General features: G+C 40.3%; 1 protein-coding gene across 1 annotated transcript in view; it reads right to left on the bottom strand.

Moving 5' to 3' along the window:
• Positions 1-520: 520 nt before the first annotated feature.
• The window catches only part of GLP1R (glucagon like peptide 1 receptor), a 79781-nt gene continuing 63974 nt past the window's right edge, over positions 521-16327 (bottom strand). Inside the window, exons 8-13 of the mRNA XM_041477171.1 lie at positions 13696-13756; positions 9612-9681; positions 8805-8893; positions 6152-6290; positions 5263-5304; positions 521-711 (exon numbers count right to left, since the gene is read on the bottom strand). Of these exons, the coding sequence (XP_041333105.1) occupies positions 544-711; positions 5263-5304; positions 6152-6290; positions 8805-8893; positions 9612-9681; positions 13696-13756 (569 nt within the window). The 3' untranslated portion in view covers positions 521-543. The remainder of the gene's footprint in view (positions 712-5262; positions 5305-6151; positions 6291-8804; positions 8894-9611; positions 9682-13695; positions 13757-16327) is intronic.

Genomic DNA, 16327 nt, shown 5'->3' on the forward strand with positions numbered 1-16327 from the left:
ACCCAGAAAACAGATTAGCATATTTTCATATTTAACTTTGGGAAACCCCTGCTACCAAACTGATTCTTTCCTGAAACTCATGTCCCACTAAATTATTTTTTTCTAAAAATGACAATGGCACCTTACCCTATCCCCAGAAACGTCTAAATGTATGTTTTGGCAATAATCATATTCTATATCCTTGTAATTTAATCAGTCGATCACTCAGCTCACCCACTCAACAGTAATAAGCCATTGACCCTGTGATTTCAGACTGGATCAATGCAACACTTAAGTTTTGGACCCCTGGAGGCCTTGTGTGCAAATAGGAAAAAAACTCTTTTAACTTACTTTAGACATGACCAATTTTTCCTCCGATGTGTTCATTACATTAGCAGATTGCTTTCCCTAGAAACCTTTGTCCAGCAGCCTGCAGGCGATGAGCAGCACATGCTTAAGTTTCTTGCTGGAGATGGCAAACTTAAGCCACTTGCTTGGGTGTTTAAGGGTTTTCAGGTACATTATACAGCTCATTGTTCTCAGTCTGATTCACCTGCAGATATCTCAGCTGAATGTGGCCTGACAAGTGGCAGCATAGACACTGCTGCCTACTGTGCCCCCACTGCTGATGCTGTTGGCCGGACACTTCAGAGGTTTCATACTGCTGTCTCTCTGGACATACAAGTGTTCCAATCTCCAGCGCTCCCAGCTTTTCCGAAACTCCATCTGAACCTAACAGAAGCAAAGAAGGAAACAAAAGGAATGAATGTAGAACTAATCAGCTCTTTAAATTACTCCATCAGAAAACAGCAAGGATATCACACCACTGAGAAAAACTGGAAGTGCTTTAAACCTGCAGTACTATTGCTTCCAATTATCTCATTAATCCACTGTAGGCCATTCCACATTTAAAATAATGATGACATTCATTTTTACTTGTAGAAAAAAAGCTCTTCTATGCACCAGAAAATCTTACCTTCATTATTTTGCTCTAAATTGTATTCACCTGCAATACTGATTGGACTCTATGCCCTACCAGTACTAACAATTAACCTGACTTTGCTTATCAGCCATGAAACAGCTGAAAAGACTGACTTTCTGCTCAATATTGCACCACAGGTATTCTTAAGAGTTCTGACTTCTGGTTTGATTTATACATTATTATGTCCTGGATTATTTTTGTTCTTTGAATACTTATATGGGTTCTTTTTATTTTACACAATAATCAAATGTTTATTCAGAATTGAAAACAACAATTAAGCAAGTTAGAGACTGTACTTGTTCCCCTTTCAAACAGCAATTGCAGTATCTCATTCCAGACACTAGCTTTTCTTGAAGCTACAAAGTATGCTCATCTAGTCACAGGTTCTGGATCAAACTGTGTAACCTCTGCACAGGTTTGGAAGTTTATCCAGGATTTTCTAACTGCTAAACAAGAACAGAATTAGATCTTCCTGTTCCACAGGCCACTTGACTGAAGTAAGAACCTCCATTAGCTTTTAACACATAAGGCAGAGGACATAAAATGTCACACTTGTTACTCTAGATAAAGGCAGGAGTGCAACCACAGTATTAAGTTCATTATGGGGTGTGCTTCAGCGTGGAAGTAAGTTCACTGTAGGTGGGTCACTTAAGGGAGCCTTCTCTGGAGAGATGCTTTTTCCTTTATTTTAGGATCTCATACTGAGTACCAAGAGACTAAGTAGGTTGATGGCAGTTTCAGCAGGTTTGTCATCATGCCCAGGCTGTTGAAACCTTCATATTCTGAGGGAAACTTCCTAGGGAACCAGCTGCTGTATGTCTGCTTTCTTTGCTGTGAAATACTGAATTTGAGAGGCAGTCCTAAAAAAGGAGCAAAGCCTTACAAAACTAATTGTCTTCCCCTGGTGGGCGCCTCTATCAGTGCTTGTCAGCCCTTGTATTGAATGTCCTGGTGGAACCAGCTGCATCTCTGTGTTTCTCACAATCTGTCAGAATCCAGAATCTGGCCTCCACTGTAATGACCAAATGGGTCAGAAGGAAAGATGATGAGACAGATGCTTGCATTTTAGCATGGTAAGGGGGTTTGTTGTGTCAAAAGGTGCACAAACACACCAGAAAAAGACAGTGTGTCTGGGATAGCTTGGCACAGAACAATGAGGGAGAATGGTCAGATGAAGGCAGAAATGCAGGAACCAAGTGTCTGCAGGAAAATAATTTACCATATTATCATTCCAGTACTTGGCATCTTTTGTGGTCATGGAAGCATAAGGCAGCACTGGGAAAAAACTGTTGTAGGCATTTACTGGCAAATTCTGAATGAAAGCATGCCTGTAGTGACTGACTGACTAAGTCAACAGCAATAGAAATAGGTACCTTTAGGTCAGTCAAAGGGAAGAAATGAGTCTTTACTCCAGCTGGACATGACAGGCTTGAGCTATGATACAAATAGCTTGCAAAACTAAGATAAAGTGAATGGAAGACCTGAACAAAAGACTGTAGGAATGGGTCTATCTTAGCAACAGATATGACTGGCATAACATCAGTTTTCTCTCCAGGAGTTAGGAAGAGCGTAGGGAGCAGGTCTGCTGTCTGTGTGGAATTGAGTTTTTGCCTAAATGGCTTTGAATGTATAAGCAAGGGAATTGGTTAAGATTTATTTTGCAGAGGCAGTTCCTGAGCACAGAAGCAGATCTACAGATCTTTCAGCAAAATACTTACCCCACTAACTTTCCTGTGTTGATAAGATTCCCCAGAAATAAGCTATACAGGAAAATGATACCAAGAACAAAGCTCCTATGATGTGCTGATTTTGGCTGGGGTAGAGTTAGTTTTCTTCACAGCAGCTACTATGGGGTTGTGTTTTGTATTTGTGCTGGAAACAGTCTTGGTAATATAGAGATGCTTTTGTAATTGCTGAGCAGGGCTTGCACAGTGCCAAGGCCTTTTCAGCTTCTCATCCCACCTTGACAGCAGGAAGGCTGGAGGTGTGCAAGAAGTTGAGAGGACACCTGCCTGCCAGCGGGAAGTAGTATATTAATTCCACATTTTGCTTTGCTTTACCTATTAAATTGTCTTTATCTTGACCTAGGAGTTTTCTCACTTTTATTCCTTCAATTCTCTTCCCCATCCCACCAAACTGGAGTGAGCGAGTGGCTCATTAACATCCCTTCTATCTTCATTTCTACTACTGATCTGTGCAAAAGGACTTGCAAAGAACTTCCATTCTTTATGGAACCATCTTCAACTAAGTGGTGGAAAAAGGCACTATCTGTGTGGTTGAAAGTATTTCTTAGAGAAAGCAGCACTAACAGCAGAAAAACTGGTCATATTAAGCCTAGCTCATTTTGCAAAGAACATTGGTGATAATGGGCAATCTCATGAGACCCTACTGTTGGCTTCAGAACAAGTTCAGAGAAAATCCAGAATCTTTCAGGCAAAGTAAGACTGAAATATGAGCAAATCCTAATTTTTTTTTTCAGAAGTAGATATTAGAAAAGGACATTAACATCCCTTCTATCTTGCATTTCTACTATTGATCTGTGCACAAGGACTTGCAAAGAACTTTCATTCTGTATGGTTAAAGAAAGAGTAGTCAATGAGTCACAGACAAAAATAAAATGTAGACCACATTGAAAACAAGGATAGTCTTTGGACACATACAGTGTGTCAGAAGACAGTTTCTCATTTAGCTTAGGAAAAGAATTCTCATCTAGTTTAGAACAGACTTTACTTAACCAAACTCTTTGTAAAGATTTTTTTTATGGACACTGATGACCAGGCTTCACAAAATCCTACTCTTTGAACAAGAATTAGAACAACAAAATAATTCATCCTGGACTGTCAGTGAAGCTGAACTCATCGTGTTCAGATCTTATGAACTACATTACAAAGGCAAGAGAATTATAGTAACAAGAGATTTGGAGCATTTCTTAGAAACACAGGTAAGCTATTACACAGTAAGCTCCCTCAAATGAAACAAGGGTGCCTGTTTGAGGGCTTGTAATAAAGTCTGGGTTATGATGTAACTTTGCTGTTATTTCATGTGAAGGAAGTTATTGAGCATTACACATCAGAGGCCTGGCTGCAGCTGCACAAGGGATGCGTGAGCAAACGCCAAAGGTGAATCAAAATAAACACATGATCCACCAGCAGACGGTGCTGCATCTCAGGATTGAAGTACACCTGTAAAGCCATACCAGGAATTTGAAACAAATATTCTCTAATTCGTGACACGCAGCAAATGACATTCATTCCCAACAGCAAAGCCTGCTGCTACTCCTCTGATTTTGGTAAGCAGTACAATTAATAGATTCACTTCAATAAAATCTTACCCACGACCTACAAAAGTGAGCAGTCTCCTGCAAGGCTTAATTCAGGATGCCTGCTGCTTTCCTGTTGACTCCAGCCTGGCCATAATGATAGAAGTAGCAATTCCAATTCCTTGATGAGGCCTTTCTCTCAATAAGTGATCTTGAATTACCATGTCATAGTTAAAAGTAGATTTATTGTGAGTGTTAAAAATATTGACGTGCATTTAATTTAATAATGTAGTGACTAAATGAGTAGTGTTTGCTTCCCTTACAAACCTAGCTGCTGAATGAATGAATAATAATCACTTAGAAGGTAACACGAGAGATTCCTGCAATACTGAAACAGAACAATACCCTTTCCCACTACAGGGCTGGGATTCAGCAGAAGCCACAGAAGATGGTACTTGCAATCAATTAACTCAAAGCCAAAGGTACACTTCTTCTGGGTCTGTGAGTTAACCACTCAGTGAAGTTCAGTTTTAATGAGAAAGTGACAATGCATTCAAGCAGCTGGGCCACAGGGAAACCAAATGAAACCAAACTGTACAAGAATAGCTATGAGGATTCACCAACTTCACCAGCAAGCTGAGCTGAGTTCATAGAATAAAATGGGCTCCACTCCCACATTCACAAAAACAAGCAAATAAAAAGCAAGTAAAAGCAAAACAAGCAAATTAAGTAAAAAATATTAAGAAGAGCAGCTGTAATTCTTAATTAAAGAATCCACCAGTGCAAACTACACAACTGTAAAAAAGACTGTTTGTGACATTCCATGTCTACAAACAGTGACTGTAAATTATACTGCCTGAATTCCTTCCAAACACATTTGTCTGATGAGTTATCCCACAGAGCTGTGCAGGGAAGGTTCTGTAAAAAAAAAAAAAAAAAGTCCTGAACAAGGACAATTTAGCAGTTCAAGACCATTTTCAATTTCCTTTTCCTATAGTGTATGCTGATAAGGCAAATTGGAAGAAAATAGTATCTCTCTTACCTCATTATTGATGAAACAGTAAAGAATTGCAACCATCAGCCCCTGGAATCAATAAAAACCAGAACAGTGAGCAGAGCAGTTTCCTCACTTTGCCAAACTCAGTTGTAAAGGGCTAGAGGTTCCACACATGACATGTCTCTGATAAAGACTGAAAAGTGGAAAATCCTTGGTCCCTGTCAACTCTGACGGCAGATCAGAGGTTTGATCAAACTATGTCTCAAAGCACATGATCTTAGGAAAAAGGAGTTGTTTTCTTCATCTGTTATTTTTGTCTAGTGATTTCTTTCCCCTTCTTCCTTACAAAGCAAAGGTTTCAAGTCTTAAACACTTAGTGAGTAATTCACAATGGCCTTAAATACAGCTCTGTGTATGATAAACAGGGAATGAGTGAGTGTGCAGGGAAACAGAATAATTATTTCCTTGCACAAGGATACTCATTTGAAATGGCCTTACCTAAGGCAACAATTAAATAAAAATCACAAAAAGCCTATGCCCTCGTCACATGCAGTTATAGCTGGAGACAACTACCTCTCCCAGGAGAGATTTTCCAAGGAGTATCAGAAACACTGGAGAAAGCACAAACACAAAATGTGCTTTCAGCAATGCCACTGTACAATTACAGGAAATCACAGACAATTTTGATATTGCCCTGAGGTGAACCATAGGAAGTAAATATTAATATGTGGACAGGAATACCAGCTTATTGTAGTAAAGTTGGCTGTTAAAAATTAGTCCTTACACTCTCCTTTCCATTGTCATAATCCTATAACATCCAGTGTTAAACTGACAAATATAACAAACGTAAGCATGCAATGAATGAAAGAGAAAGCAGGTCCTCAAATAGCAGTTAAAAAATATCTTATGCCCATGGGCACACTGTGAGTGCTACCTGGAACGAAGCAAAGGAGAGCTCAGTAAAAAGCTTCACAAAGCGCAGCATCCCTCTGGCATGCTCGTCAGTAATAAAGGCAAAGATGACCTCATGGGTCCCCAGCAGTGGGATCAGAGTCAGCGTAGACTTGGCCAACCTAAGTTCACAAAGAGAAATTAAAAATCCATCAGTGCCACTGAATAGACCATTGTTGACCCAAATGATCACTGGGAGTCACCCTTTCTGCATTCTGTTTCTGACACAGTTTCAACTTTCTTAAGTCACTGCACCACTTTGTGATGCAGGTCCTCTTCCAGAGGCTGCAGTATAAAAATCTCCTCAAAATAACCTTAGTAAGTTCCTACAAGTTTTAACCTCCCCTACCACTTCACTGCAGACCATTTATTGGTGACAGCAAAGCTATATATCCAGCTACCAGCTGTATTTCACCTGGAAAATCTTCCAAATGCAGTAAGAAGCCATGTGCTTTCTTGTACCTGTGGTGTCTTTCCTCTGTATTCTTTCATCCACCTGTAATTGGGAAAGACAACCAAAACCTACCTTCTTCATGACATGAAACACATAATCTATGAATAACTAGAATATTTTAAAAATATCTTTGCAAAGGGAGGAGTACTTGGTATTCCTTCCCACCTCTGTGGTGTGTTAAATCTTCTAAACGTAACTATCTGTAACTGCAGAACACTTTGTCAAAGCAATCAGTCTTAAAATGAGTGATGGCAAGTTCAAAGACACAGCTAGCAAAGGCTGAAAGACAAACTAATCTGAAAGAAATGATTCTTCACCTGTGAGAGAGTTCAAGATATATAACCACCGGAAAAAATTCACAAGAATGATCCTTAACTCTCTTTTGATGGACATACATGCCAGCCACCCAACAGGATGGTAGAAAGATGCCTGGGGATCACGTGGGAGCTTCCTGGGCCACAAAACTCACCAACATTTCACAACAACCTGTCTTGAGACAAGTCAGTAGATGCAAAATCACTCAGTTAGCAGGGCTGCCAGACCTTTGTAGCTGTTGTGTGCCTGAGGGCTATTGGCTGCTATTCTGAATCATGTAACCATTCAGGCTGGAAGACACCTCTGGAAGTCTCTAGCCCAACTCCACAGCAGGTTACTCAAAGCTGTGTCCAGACAAGTTTTGAGTATATCTAAGGTCCTCCAAAGCCCCTCTGGGCCTCTCTTTCAGCATCAGATCACTTTGACTGTGAATTTCTTTCACCTGACATGCAAGGTGAATTTCTCTTTCTATAACTTGTGACCTTTGGCCTTGTCCTTTCACTGTGACCCTCTGAAAATACTCCATTTTCTGTACAAGTGGGCTTGGAATCAAAGCCTCCAGCTCAGACAAGTCCCCATCCTTCCTTTGAACTCTCAAGACATTAGAATTTCCAAAATTTCATGTGAGGAAAAGAAGGTAGGTAACATACATGGCAACTCTACACTGATAAGAAATCACCAATATATATGCTGTGTCTTGTTTAGAAGACTGCTGTATTGAAATACCCAATGTAAAATAGCTAAGTCCAGTGACAGCAGCAGTCCAGCTACCACAGCATGTAGCTCCACACTTCAAGAGCTAACTTGTTATTCTTACATTGTTTTTCAGACTGCAATACAAAAGTCAAGATGGAGAAATGAAGGATGCAACCATGAATCTTAGCAAGGGGATTAAGTAACAGGGAGAATACAGACAGGGACAGACTGACTACAAAGCAAAACTGAATGTATCTGTGGTAGCCTCGACATTTCTCTTGAAACATCTCATGCATTCAAGATTGAAAGTTTTCCCAATAACAAGTGGCAAGAAGAACAAGGAGCAAAACTCAAAATGATCCCATTTTGTCTTACTTGAAGTGAAAGCTTTTATTTCTATCAACTCATATTTTTATATTCAAATTAGAATAAGATAGGATATTTCAGCTGGGAGGAATCTATGACAACCACCTGTTCAGAACTTAAAGCAAGTTCTTAAGGGCACTGTCCAAATGCCTCTTGAGCACTGGGCATTGACCACCTCTCTAGGAAGCCTGTTCCAGGGTTTGACCATCCTCTCAGTAAAGAAATGTTTCCTCATGTCAAATCTGAACCTCTCTTGGTGCAGCTGTGAACCATTCCCATATCTCTGATCAGTGCATACCCTGGAGAAGAGAGCCCAGCACCTCCCTCTCTACTTCGACTCCTCAGAGGGCTGTGGAAGGGAACAAGGTCATCCCTCAGAGCCCTTTGCTCCCAACTAGGTAAGTCAGAAGTCCTCAGTCACTCCTCACAGGACATTCCTTCCAGCCCTTACACCAGCTTTGCTGCCCTTCTCTGGGTGATTTCAAGGAATCTTAACATTCAGTACTTGCATGTGCTGCAGGTATTTTAAAAATAAATGCTTACTTAATATTCATCCAGTCTAATAGGAGACTGCAGAGCAACAGTCATCTAGCCTTCTGTTTATAGCACAGGTGAAATACCTGTCCTGGTTTCCCTGAGACTTTTCTGTGGACTGACTGTCCAAGCAGTTATACCAATGTGTGACACCATACCTGTGCATTACTCAAGGGCTTTAACCACCTTTGCCAACCCACTCCTTTCACGTATGTCCTTGTCTGCTTCTATTCTGGTGAGCACAAAAAGCATCAGACCACCTTAGACATACCTGCATTTTATGTCAGTTTTGCACATCAAATTAGCCTGCAGTTTGGAGATGATGATACATATAACTCTGATGAAGATGAGGAAATTCACCTGGAGAAATGAAAGAAGAATTTGTATCACCATCAATAAACCCATATGCATAAGTACTCAAAAGGCTAGTTTGTGTATGCATGTGTAGCTCTCTGTGCATCCTGCTATGAAGCAGCTGCAGAATTTGACACAGAATTCAACTCCTTCCTAAGGAATTGTGGTCTAACTGTGAATGCACCAAGCCACCCTTGAAAACACAGGCACTTCATTACACAAAGCAGGGGACCCCAGTTACTCTCTGGGGAGTGAGACACAGTAAAGGTGTGGGTTGGCCCATTTGCCTTGTCTGGAGATGAGCCTGACACAGTGTTGCAGTATTGTACCTGCAGAACATTTCTACACAATGCCACACATTTTGCAGCTCTTTTATAGCCCAGTATCTGAAACAGTATCTTTGGTCTCCCTGAACTACGTTCCACATCTTCTGCTCACAGGGGAGTTAATGGGAGTTAACAGCTGCAGCATGCTGTTCTGTTATCATGTCCTGCCACTACAACCTAACAGCTTGTGGCCAAATTAAAGAAACAAAATACTAGTCTGGAGTTTCAGTGACAGAAACCAACTTGGCTTCATAAAATCACATTTCTGAATGAAAATGTCAATAGCCTCAAAGGTTATTAGCCTTTGGACATGCACAGTGGCCGCATGTGCATCTTTGTACCATATTGTGCTGTTCTCAGGGAAATCTGCCATCTCACAGCACCCGTCTCAGACTCACCCCGATAGCAATGAGAATGGGCAGTCTGATGATCAGCCAGTAATTCATGTTGTAGTTTCTGGTCCAGCAACTAATAGGAGGACAAAAAGGAGATGGAAAAGTTTCAGTACATTACTAAAATCTCTTGCTTTTCGTTCTGTTCCAGCAATGCAGATGGAAAACAATATTAAGGACTAGATACCAGGAAAGCACATCATGCTGACATGGAAACAGATGCAGCTGCTTCTGAGAAACACTGAATGCTTTGTACTATTGCAGCTATCATAATCCAACTGGATACTACTCACCAGCCTTTCTTGCCCACTAATGGCTAGCTCTCCTCCACAATTTGCTATGAATTATCATCCATTAATTGTGAAGATTTACTCCATTAAAATCAAGGTCAAATTTGTCATTTGGCTGAAAGAAGAAGGGGGGGGGAATCTGTTTGAGTCTGATCTTTCTGCTGTCATTCTTAGATTCCTCGTCCTGCACTATTTTTTATTATTCTTCAGTCTCCAATGTCAGATCATCTTATTTAATTGCTTGTTAGTTTTTATCCCATTACTTACCATCACTATTGTCATAACAATATTGAGATTAGTCATCTATTTTATCTGTCCTTATTTTCAAAAAAGGAGTTACTAATTTCAGCCATGGGGAAGCAATTGCAGCTACAAACTCCAGCTCCTTCGGTGCATTTGTACAAGGTTTCAGGCCCACTGGGAGTTTTAAAAATTATAAACAAGTAAAATCAAAAGTGGAAGCAACAATTCCTAACTTTTGCTGACCTGAGCCCTCTGCCAAGTAAGTAGCATGCAGCAGCAATATAATATTTCATTTACTGCATGAGTCTCATTTTAGCTTTCAAAACTCCTGTCACCTTGAGCAATATGAGTGAAAAATGACAAGAAAAGTCAAGGCAGCCACAGTTTGGGATCACTGGTCTGAAGTGAACCTTAAACAGAGGGTTTGTACATCTAGTTCCTTTCCTCTAGCCACAGCCAGCCACGACCACTGCTTGATGGGCCATGTCTGTGTAGGATGGCCCAAGTGTTAGGGCAGTGCTCATGTGCCACTTTGCTTGTTGCTGCAGTGACAGCATTCTTAATATTTCTGTGAAATAACTTCGTTAGCCTCCTGCTCAGCATTACTCAGAAGCAACAGACACCAGTAAAGCCAGCAGGTTTCTGAGCTACACAGGCTGGGAAACAAACTAGGAAACAGTACTACATAAAACATAGATTCCTTCCCAAAAAAAGGCTTCTCTTTATCTCCAAAACATACATATGCACAATTTTCCCTAAGGCTTTTCAACAGACCTAAGAAAGTTCAGCTCTGGTGGAGCTGAAACCCTCCTCAGCCTTGTAGTGGGTCAGTCTAAGAGAAAAGAGCAAACCATGCAGCATCTGGGAGGGATCCATGCTACAAGCACACAGCCACATGTGCTCACTTACTAGGGAGGAAAGCACAGCAGCTTGGCTGTGGCAATTCCACATTTCCTTGCAGGGACTGCAAGTCTGAAAAGGACTCGGGATATTGGTTTTCCTTCAATTTCAGTTTAATGTGGACAAAAAGCATATTATTGCCACCAGCATCTCTACAGCTTTCAGTTCAATTGCATTTTAGGTATTGGACAAAAAAGGTGTGCAGACTGTGTGCAGTCAGTGTACCTGAGCCAGAATCTCAGTTACAGAACTTCTTAATTGGTACACGTGAGTGGGAGTCAGCTTCATAGAGCCTTTGAAATTAATTTTATTTGAACACCTCAAGACTGATGAGATAACAGGCATAGCTGGAAGTGGAGTTCTAATTTTCTCACTAGCTGCAGTAGATGCAGAGGTAATTTAAAAAAAATTGTTTATAATAACAGAGGATGAAAAACAATTCTTTACATTAACTCTGCTACATTTCTGAGTTAATTTGCTTCCTGTGGCGCACACCAATTTTAGCTACCTTTAAATTTATACAAATATGTGCAATAAACAAACCATTACAGGTCAATTAAGGTGTCATGGCTATAAAAACATCTAGAAAATAAAAATGGTAGATCTCTACATGATTTTTTGCCCATCTGTGCCTTCTGTGATTGCCACATTGATAAATACACCAATATCTAATGTGCATGGGATCTATCATTACAGTTTGCTCAGCAACTCTCAGAAGATGCTTGGCAACTAATAGCCTCAGACCCATGAATGGAGAATTTGTCCAGCGAAAAAAATGCTAGTGGGATGTTTCTGCCTTTGCTCACCAATCCAGTATTCTCCTTCTAGAAGTGAAAACACTGAATTTTTACCTTGAATTGCTAAAGGTGAATGGAAAAAAAAAAATGATTGAAGGCTGACTGTTTTGCTCCCGTACTTAACTGCAGACAGAAGCAAAACTGTGTAAGTATCAGCTTTTTAGGCACAGTCTAATAACTAAGAACAACAACTTGCCTTTAATTGTATTTGTAATCTAGACAAAATATTTTTGAATAGCTCCCTTTTTAAAACACTAATTGTGTTCTAAAGGAATTTATACTTGCACATGTAAAGAAAGAAGCTGCCAGTGTGCAACCAACCAAGTCCTGAAGGCTTCAGTCCTTTACTGAAATGGCTACATTCACAGCACTGCCTCAGATTCCTAGCCCTGACCACGTTTATTTCCAGTTATTCTTCATAGCCAGGGAAGTAGTTAAATCACAAATGAAATTTACAGCCCGCTGCATGGTGACAGAGCTATGGCAAACAGCATGAAAGATATCCCTGGCTACTCCAGCAAATGCCTGCCTAAGGCACAGAAATCTTGCCTTTCAGAGCAGCTGCTGCACGTAGTTATTTATTGCTGTATTTTACAAATATTTAGACAAGATTTAGAAAATTCAATAATGTGCAAAATTGCCCCTTTTAAGCTCTGCTGAAGGCAGTGAGTGACAGTTTTCCTTAATAGAAAATATAAATCAGCTCTGAGCACCACATAATGTGGGAGGCTCAGCATGAGCACTTTGAATACATTTTCTACATCAATGGGAAGACAAGCCCATGGAAAATCACCTGTTCAGAGGCTGCATGGTCTCCTCACCTATTCTGATAATTTCAACAAAACTTGCAGTACATCAGTGCAGCCACAATCTTGCTACAGAATATCATCACGTCAACATTGAAAAGGAAAGTAAAAAAATCCTGGCATTGCTTAAGCCAGAAAAGGCAGATTTGACTGAACTGGTTCAGTGCAACGAGGAACACAAAAAAAAAAAAAAAAAAAAGGATCCTCTACAAAAGTGTTGGCTGAGTAGTTTGGAAACTAAGTAAGACGAAAACCCATTAAATAAAAAAAAAAATTAAAATAAAAATGAAAGCACATAGATTTATTTCTTTTCACAAAGAAAACTACCCAAACATTTCTAGGCAGCTACTATCTCTAAAAAGAAGAAGCCACTTTCCTCCCTTAAAACAAACAAACAAACAAAACACCAACAAGCTAAGTGCTACTTGTAAAATAGCTATTTATAAAGCATATGCAAAGATCTTTTTTTCCAGAACAGCCATCATGGTAAAAATGCACAAAAAGTATTTTGTGCTTTACAGCAGTCTTGCGCGTGCCATAGTTGACTTCAGCAAGACTAACGTAAGCAGACAGAGAATGTGCCTTTATTTTAGGAAAACCTAAATAATGGGAGCTTAAACAAGAAAAGGCAATCACTTCTCTGCTGCTAGGCATAGGCTAATCTCTACAAATTGCAGGCAGAATACTGTGGGAGGTTGCTGTCTTCTTCCAAAACAACTGTAAAGGCTACTGCCAAAGGCACAGCATCAGGAGTGGTCCTGGTTGGGTAGGATGACTGCTATTGTTGATATTGTAAGTACAGAAAAACAAAACATACCTTTCCTTGACCTGAAAAAGAATAGATTTATTCAGACATGCAGAAAATTCTGATCAGAAAAAAACATATTCTCCTTTCGGAAATGTTATGCAAGACTTTCAGACAAAACAGAAGCAATTATGTGAGGTTTCAGCACATTGCCAAAGCAAACCACACTGAACAGAAAGCAAACAGTGACCTGCTGGTGCACACATACAGCACAAATGAGATAGCCATAAAAATCAGAACTAAACCAACCCCTCATCTTCATAAAGGTACTTGACAGTTCCCCAGAGGATAACAAACAGCATTGGCACACCTGAAAAGAGAGGAGACAAGGCTGACATTGACATTGAGACTAGGAGAAGCAGAGAGAAGGACAATTCCCTCTGCCTCCCCCCATAATGATGAGAAATATAATTAACTGGTGTCAGGGTTGCAGCTCCTATCCAATACAGATTGCCATGAACAGTGGGCTCCCACCTAGCTCTCAACAGGCATGAAAAATGAACAACATAGATGTCCCATAACAGGCATTCACCACTTCTGTGGACATTTTCACAAACAGGGCAAGGGAATTAAATTTTTGGAAGCTCTACTAGCCTCTGTACTCATGCTAGAGAAGGGTGCAGTGTGCTCTGACCAAAACCTTTGCGTCTAAATTTCTGCTTGTGGGTGACTGTATTCAACCAGGACCAAGTTCAGGCTGCCTAAAGGTGTCGAGGCTGGAGCACGCCCAGCCCCACATGCCCCCCATGGCAGAGGGAGGGCGGGCACACCCAGCAAGTGTCCTCCCCACAGAGAAGTCCCAGTTCTACTGTGGTACTGGTGTGGATTTGAGTGGCTGCAGCAAAGACAGCAGAGGAAGCTGGCAGTGAGAAAAGGCCCTGCACTCACCAGACAGCGCATGGGCTACACCTCATCAGTTCATCTGGGGTGGAAAGGGCAGAGACAAGCCAAGGAGGCTGGCACTCATTACCTGCTTTACACTATCAAAGGCTCTCTAATTAACTTATTTCATTTATGAAGAGCCTAGGTCATTAATAATAATTTCAAAGTGCACCTACCAACCAATACTCAATACAGAGAATGATAAAAATGCACACAAGGAAAGAAAGCAGGTTGTGACTCAAAAGGCAAGATGAGGAATTTCTGCTTCAGGATAGACCAAGATGGTCTAATTCCTCCTTGCACAATGTCTGATGCAGCATGTGTGTTGTATAGAAAGAGCAACATTTAGCACACTTTGTTACTTTATTCTTAAGAACCAGTAATGTCAGGTACCATAAGAACATCAGGCTGCAGCAGTAAGTTCTGCACAGGGCAAATCCACAGTTCGTGGCAGCAGAAGTCATAGGGAAATTGGTCATCCCCCACAGTCTGAATACCTCAAGCAATATATTTATTGGGTATTATCAGTAAAAAAACCTTCACTTTTGTTGTACTGTAGAATTTCTCTGCTATCAGAACAGCTAAATACCACAGACACAGAATAATAATATTCTCCTTAATCAGTTATTTAAAGAAACAAAAAGAGAGAGCACAAAGAGCAGCATGGAGAAAATACCAATAATTAGAATAATAGCAAAGATAATGAATTGAGTAGAGATTATCTGGGCAACTAGCTACTGTGTTCCATGGATTTACTTGATATTGAGAATACACAGTACTTTGGGAGCAAAGTTACCAAAAACTCTTTACTGCCTTGATAGTCATATAAAGAAACTAAAAACAGGCTCACTGCACATAACTTCCAAACCAAATGAGACTTTGATTCACAGAAACAAATTATAGTTTGAATGACTCCTTTCTTGACTTTGCTGGGCATTAAGACATCTTAGTATGAAACCTACAGGATAAGACTCAAACACTGAGAGCACAAAGCGGATATATAATTTGATACATCAAGTGATAACAATAATGGGTATCTCAGTCTTCTGGATACATCAGAAATCTCTCCATGTTTAATCAAATCACTTGACATTTGCATTGAGAAGCTATTATTAATACTGTATTTCAAAAGAGCCTAAGTAGAGGGAGGTTGATATAACAGAATTGCATCAGCTATGCAAATATTATACAAATTAATAGGCAGCAAGTATAAAGCAACTTGTTCAACATTCTCTGCCCACTCCCACTTGTGATGCACACCACTGGTGTCTTGGTATTGCAGCACCGTCAGTCACACTATTTTCCATGCTGGCAATGCACATTTTAGTCTGAGACACCAAGACTTACCAGTTGCACTGATTTTCAAACCTTACTGCATGGATACTACCTGACACCTACCAAATTCACAAAGTCTTGTCCAGAGAAATGGATTGCTCTGTCTTGGACACAGTCTCAGCAGATGGGAACACATGCAGTTTTCCAAAGCCCTAGTGAAGATCTAAAGAGGAGACTGTCCCAAGAACATTCCCTAATTCACTTCAAGCCTGCAGAAGTCATTCCATCACAGCAAAAGAGCAAATCTGAAGCATCTCTGCAATAGCTGCAGTTTGCAAGGATCACTGAGACTCTCCCAAGACTAATTAACAGTCTTGATATCTAGTTAGCCTGCATTAACTGGCAAAAAAAACATATATTATTCTGGTTACAGTCAAGAGAATTGTCTGGTTTGAGCAGGCATTGGAAGTAAACCAAATACAACTCACTGAATAAACACCACAGATGACTATGTTACATTAACAGCATCAGTGGTGTATTCCACCCCTGGGCTTCCAACACAACACTTGAGGCATTTGAGTTTCAGTCTCACACTTCTTTCTCCTGCTGCTGCTATTCAAAGTATATCAGATACCCAAGAAAAAAACTGCACTCATTTTCAGTAGGCATTTATTTAAGGTGTTGGCTAAACTCTTCCTGGTTTTGCTTTTTTGTCATACAGAAA

Source organism: Pyrgilauda ruficollis, unplaced genomic scaffold, assembly GCF_017590135.1.
Source record: "Pyrgilauda ruficollis isolate IOZ18807 unplaced genomic scaffold, ASM1759013v1 scaffold4, whole genome shotgun sequence".
Classification (NCBI taxonomy): Eukaryota; Metazoa; Chordata; class Aves; order Passeriformes; family Passeridae; genus Pyrgilauda; species Pyrgilauda ruficollis.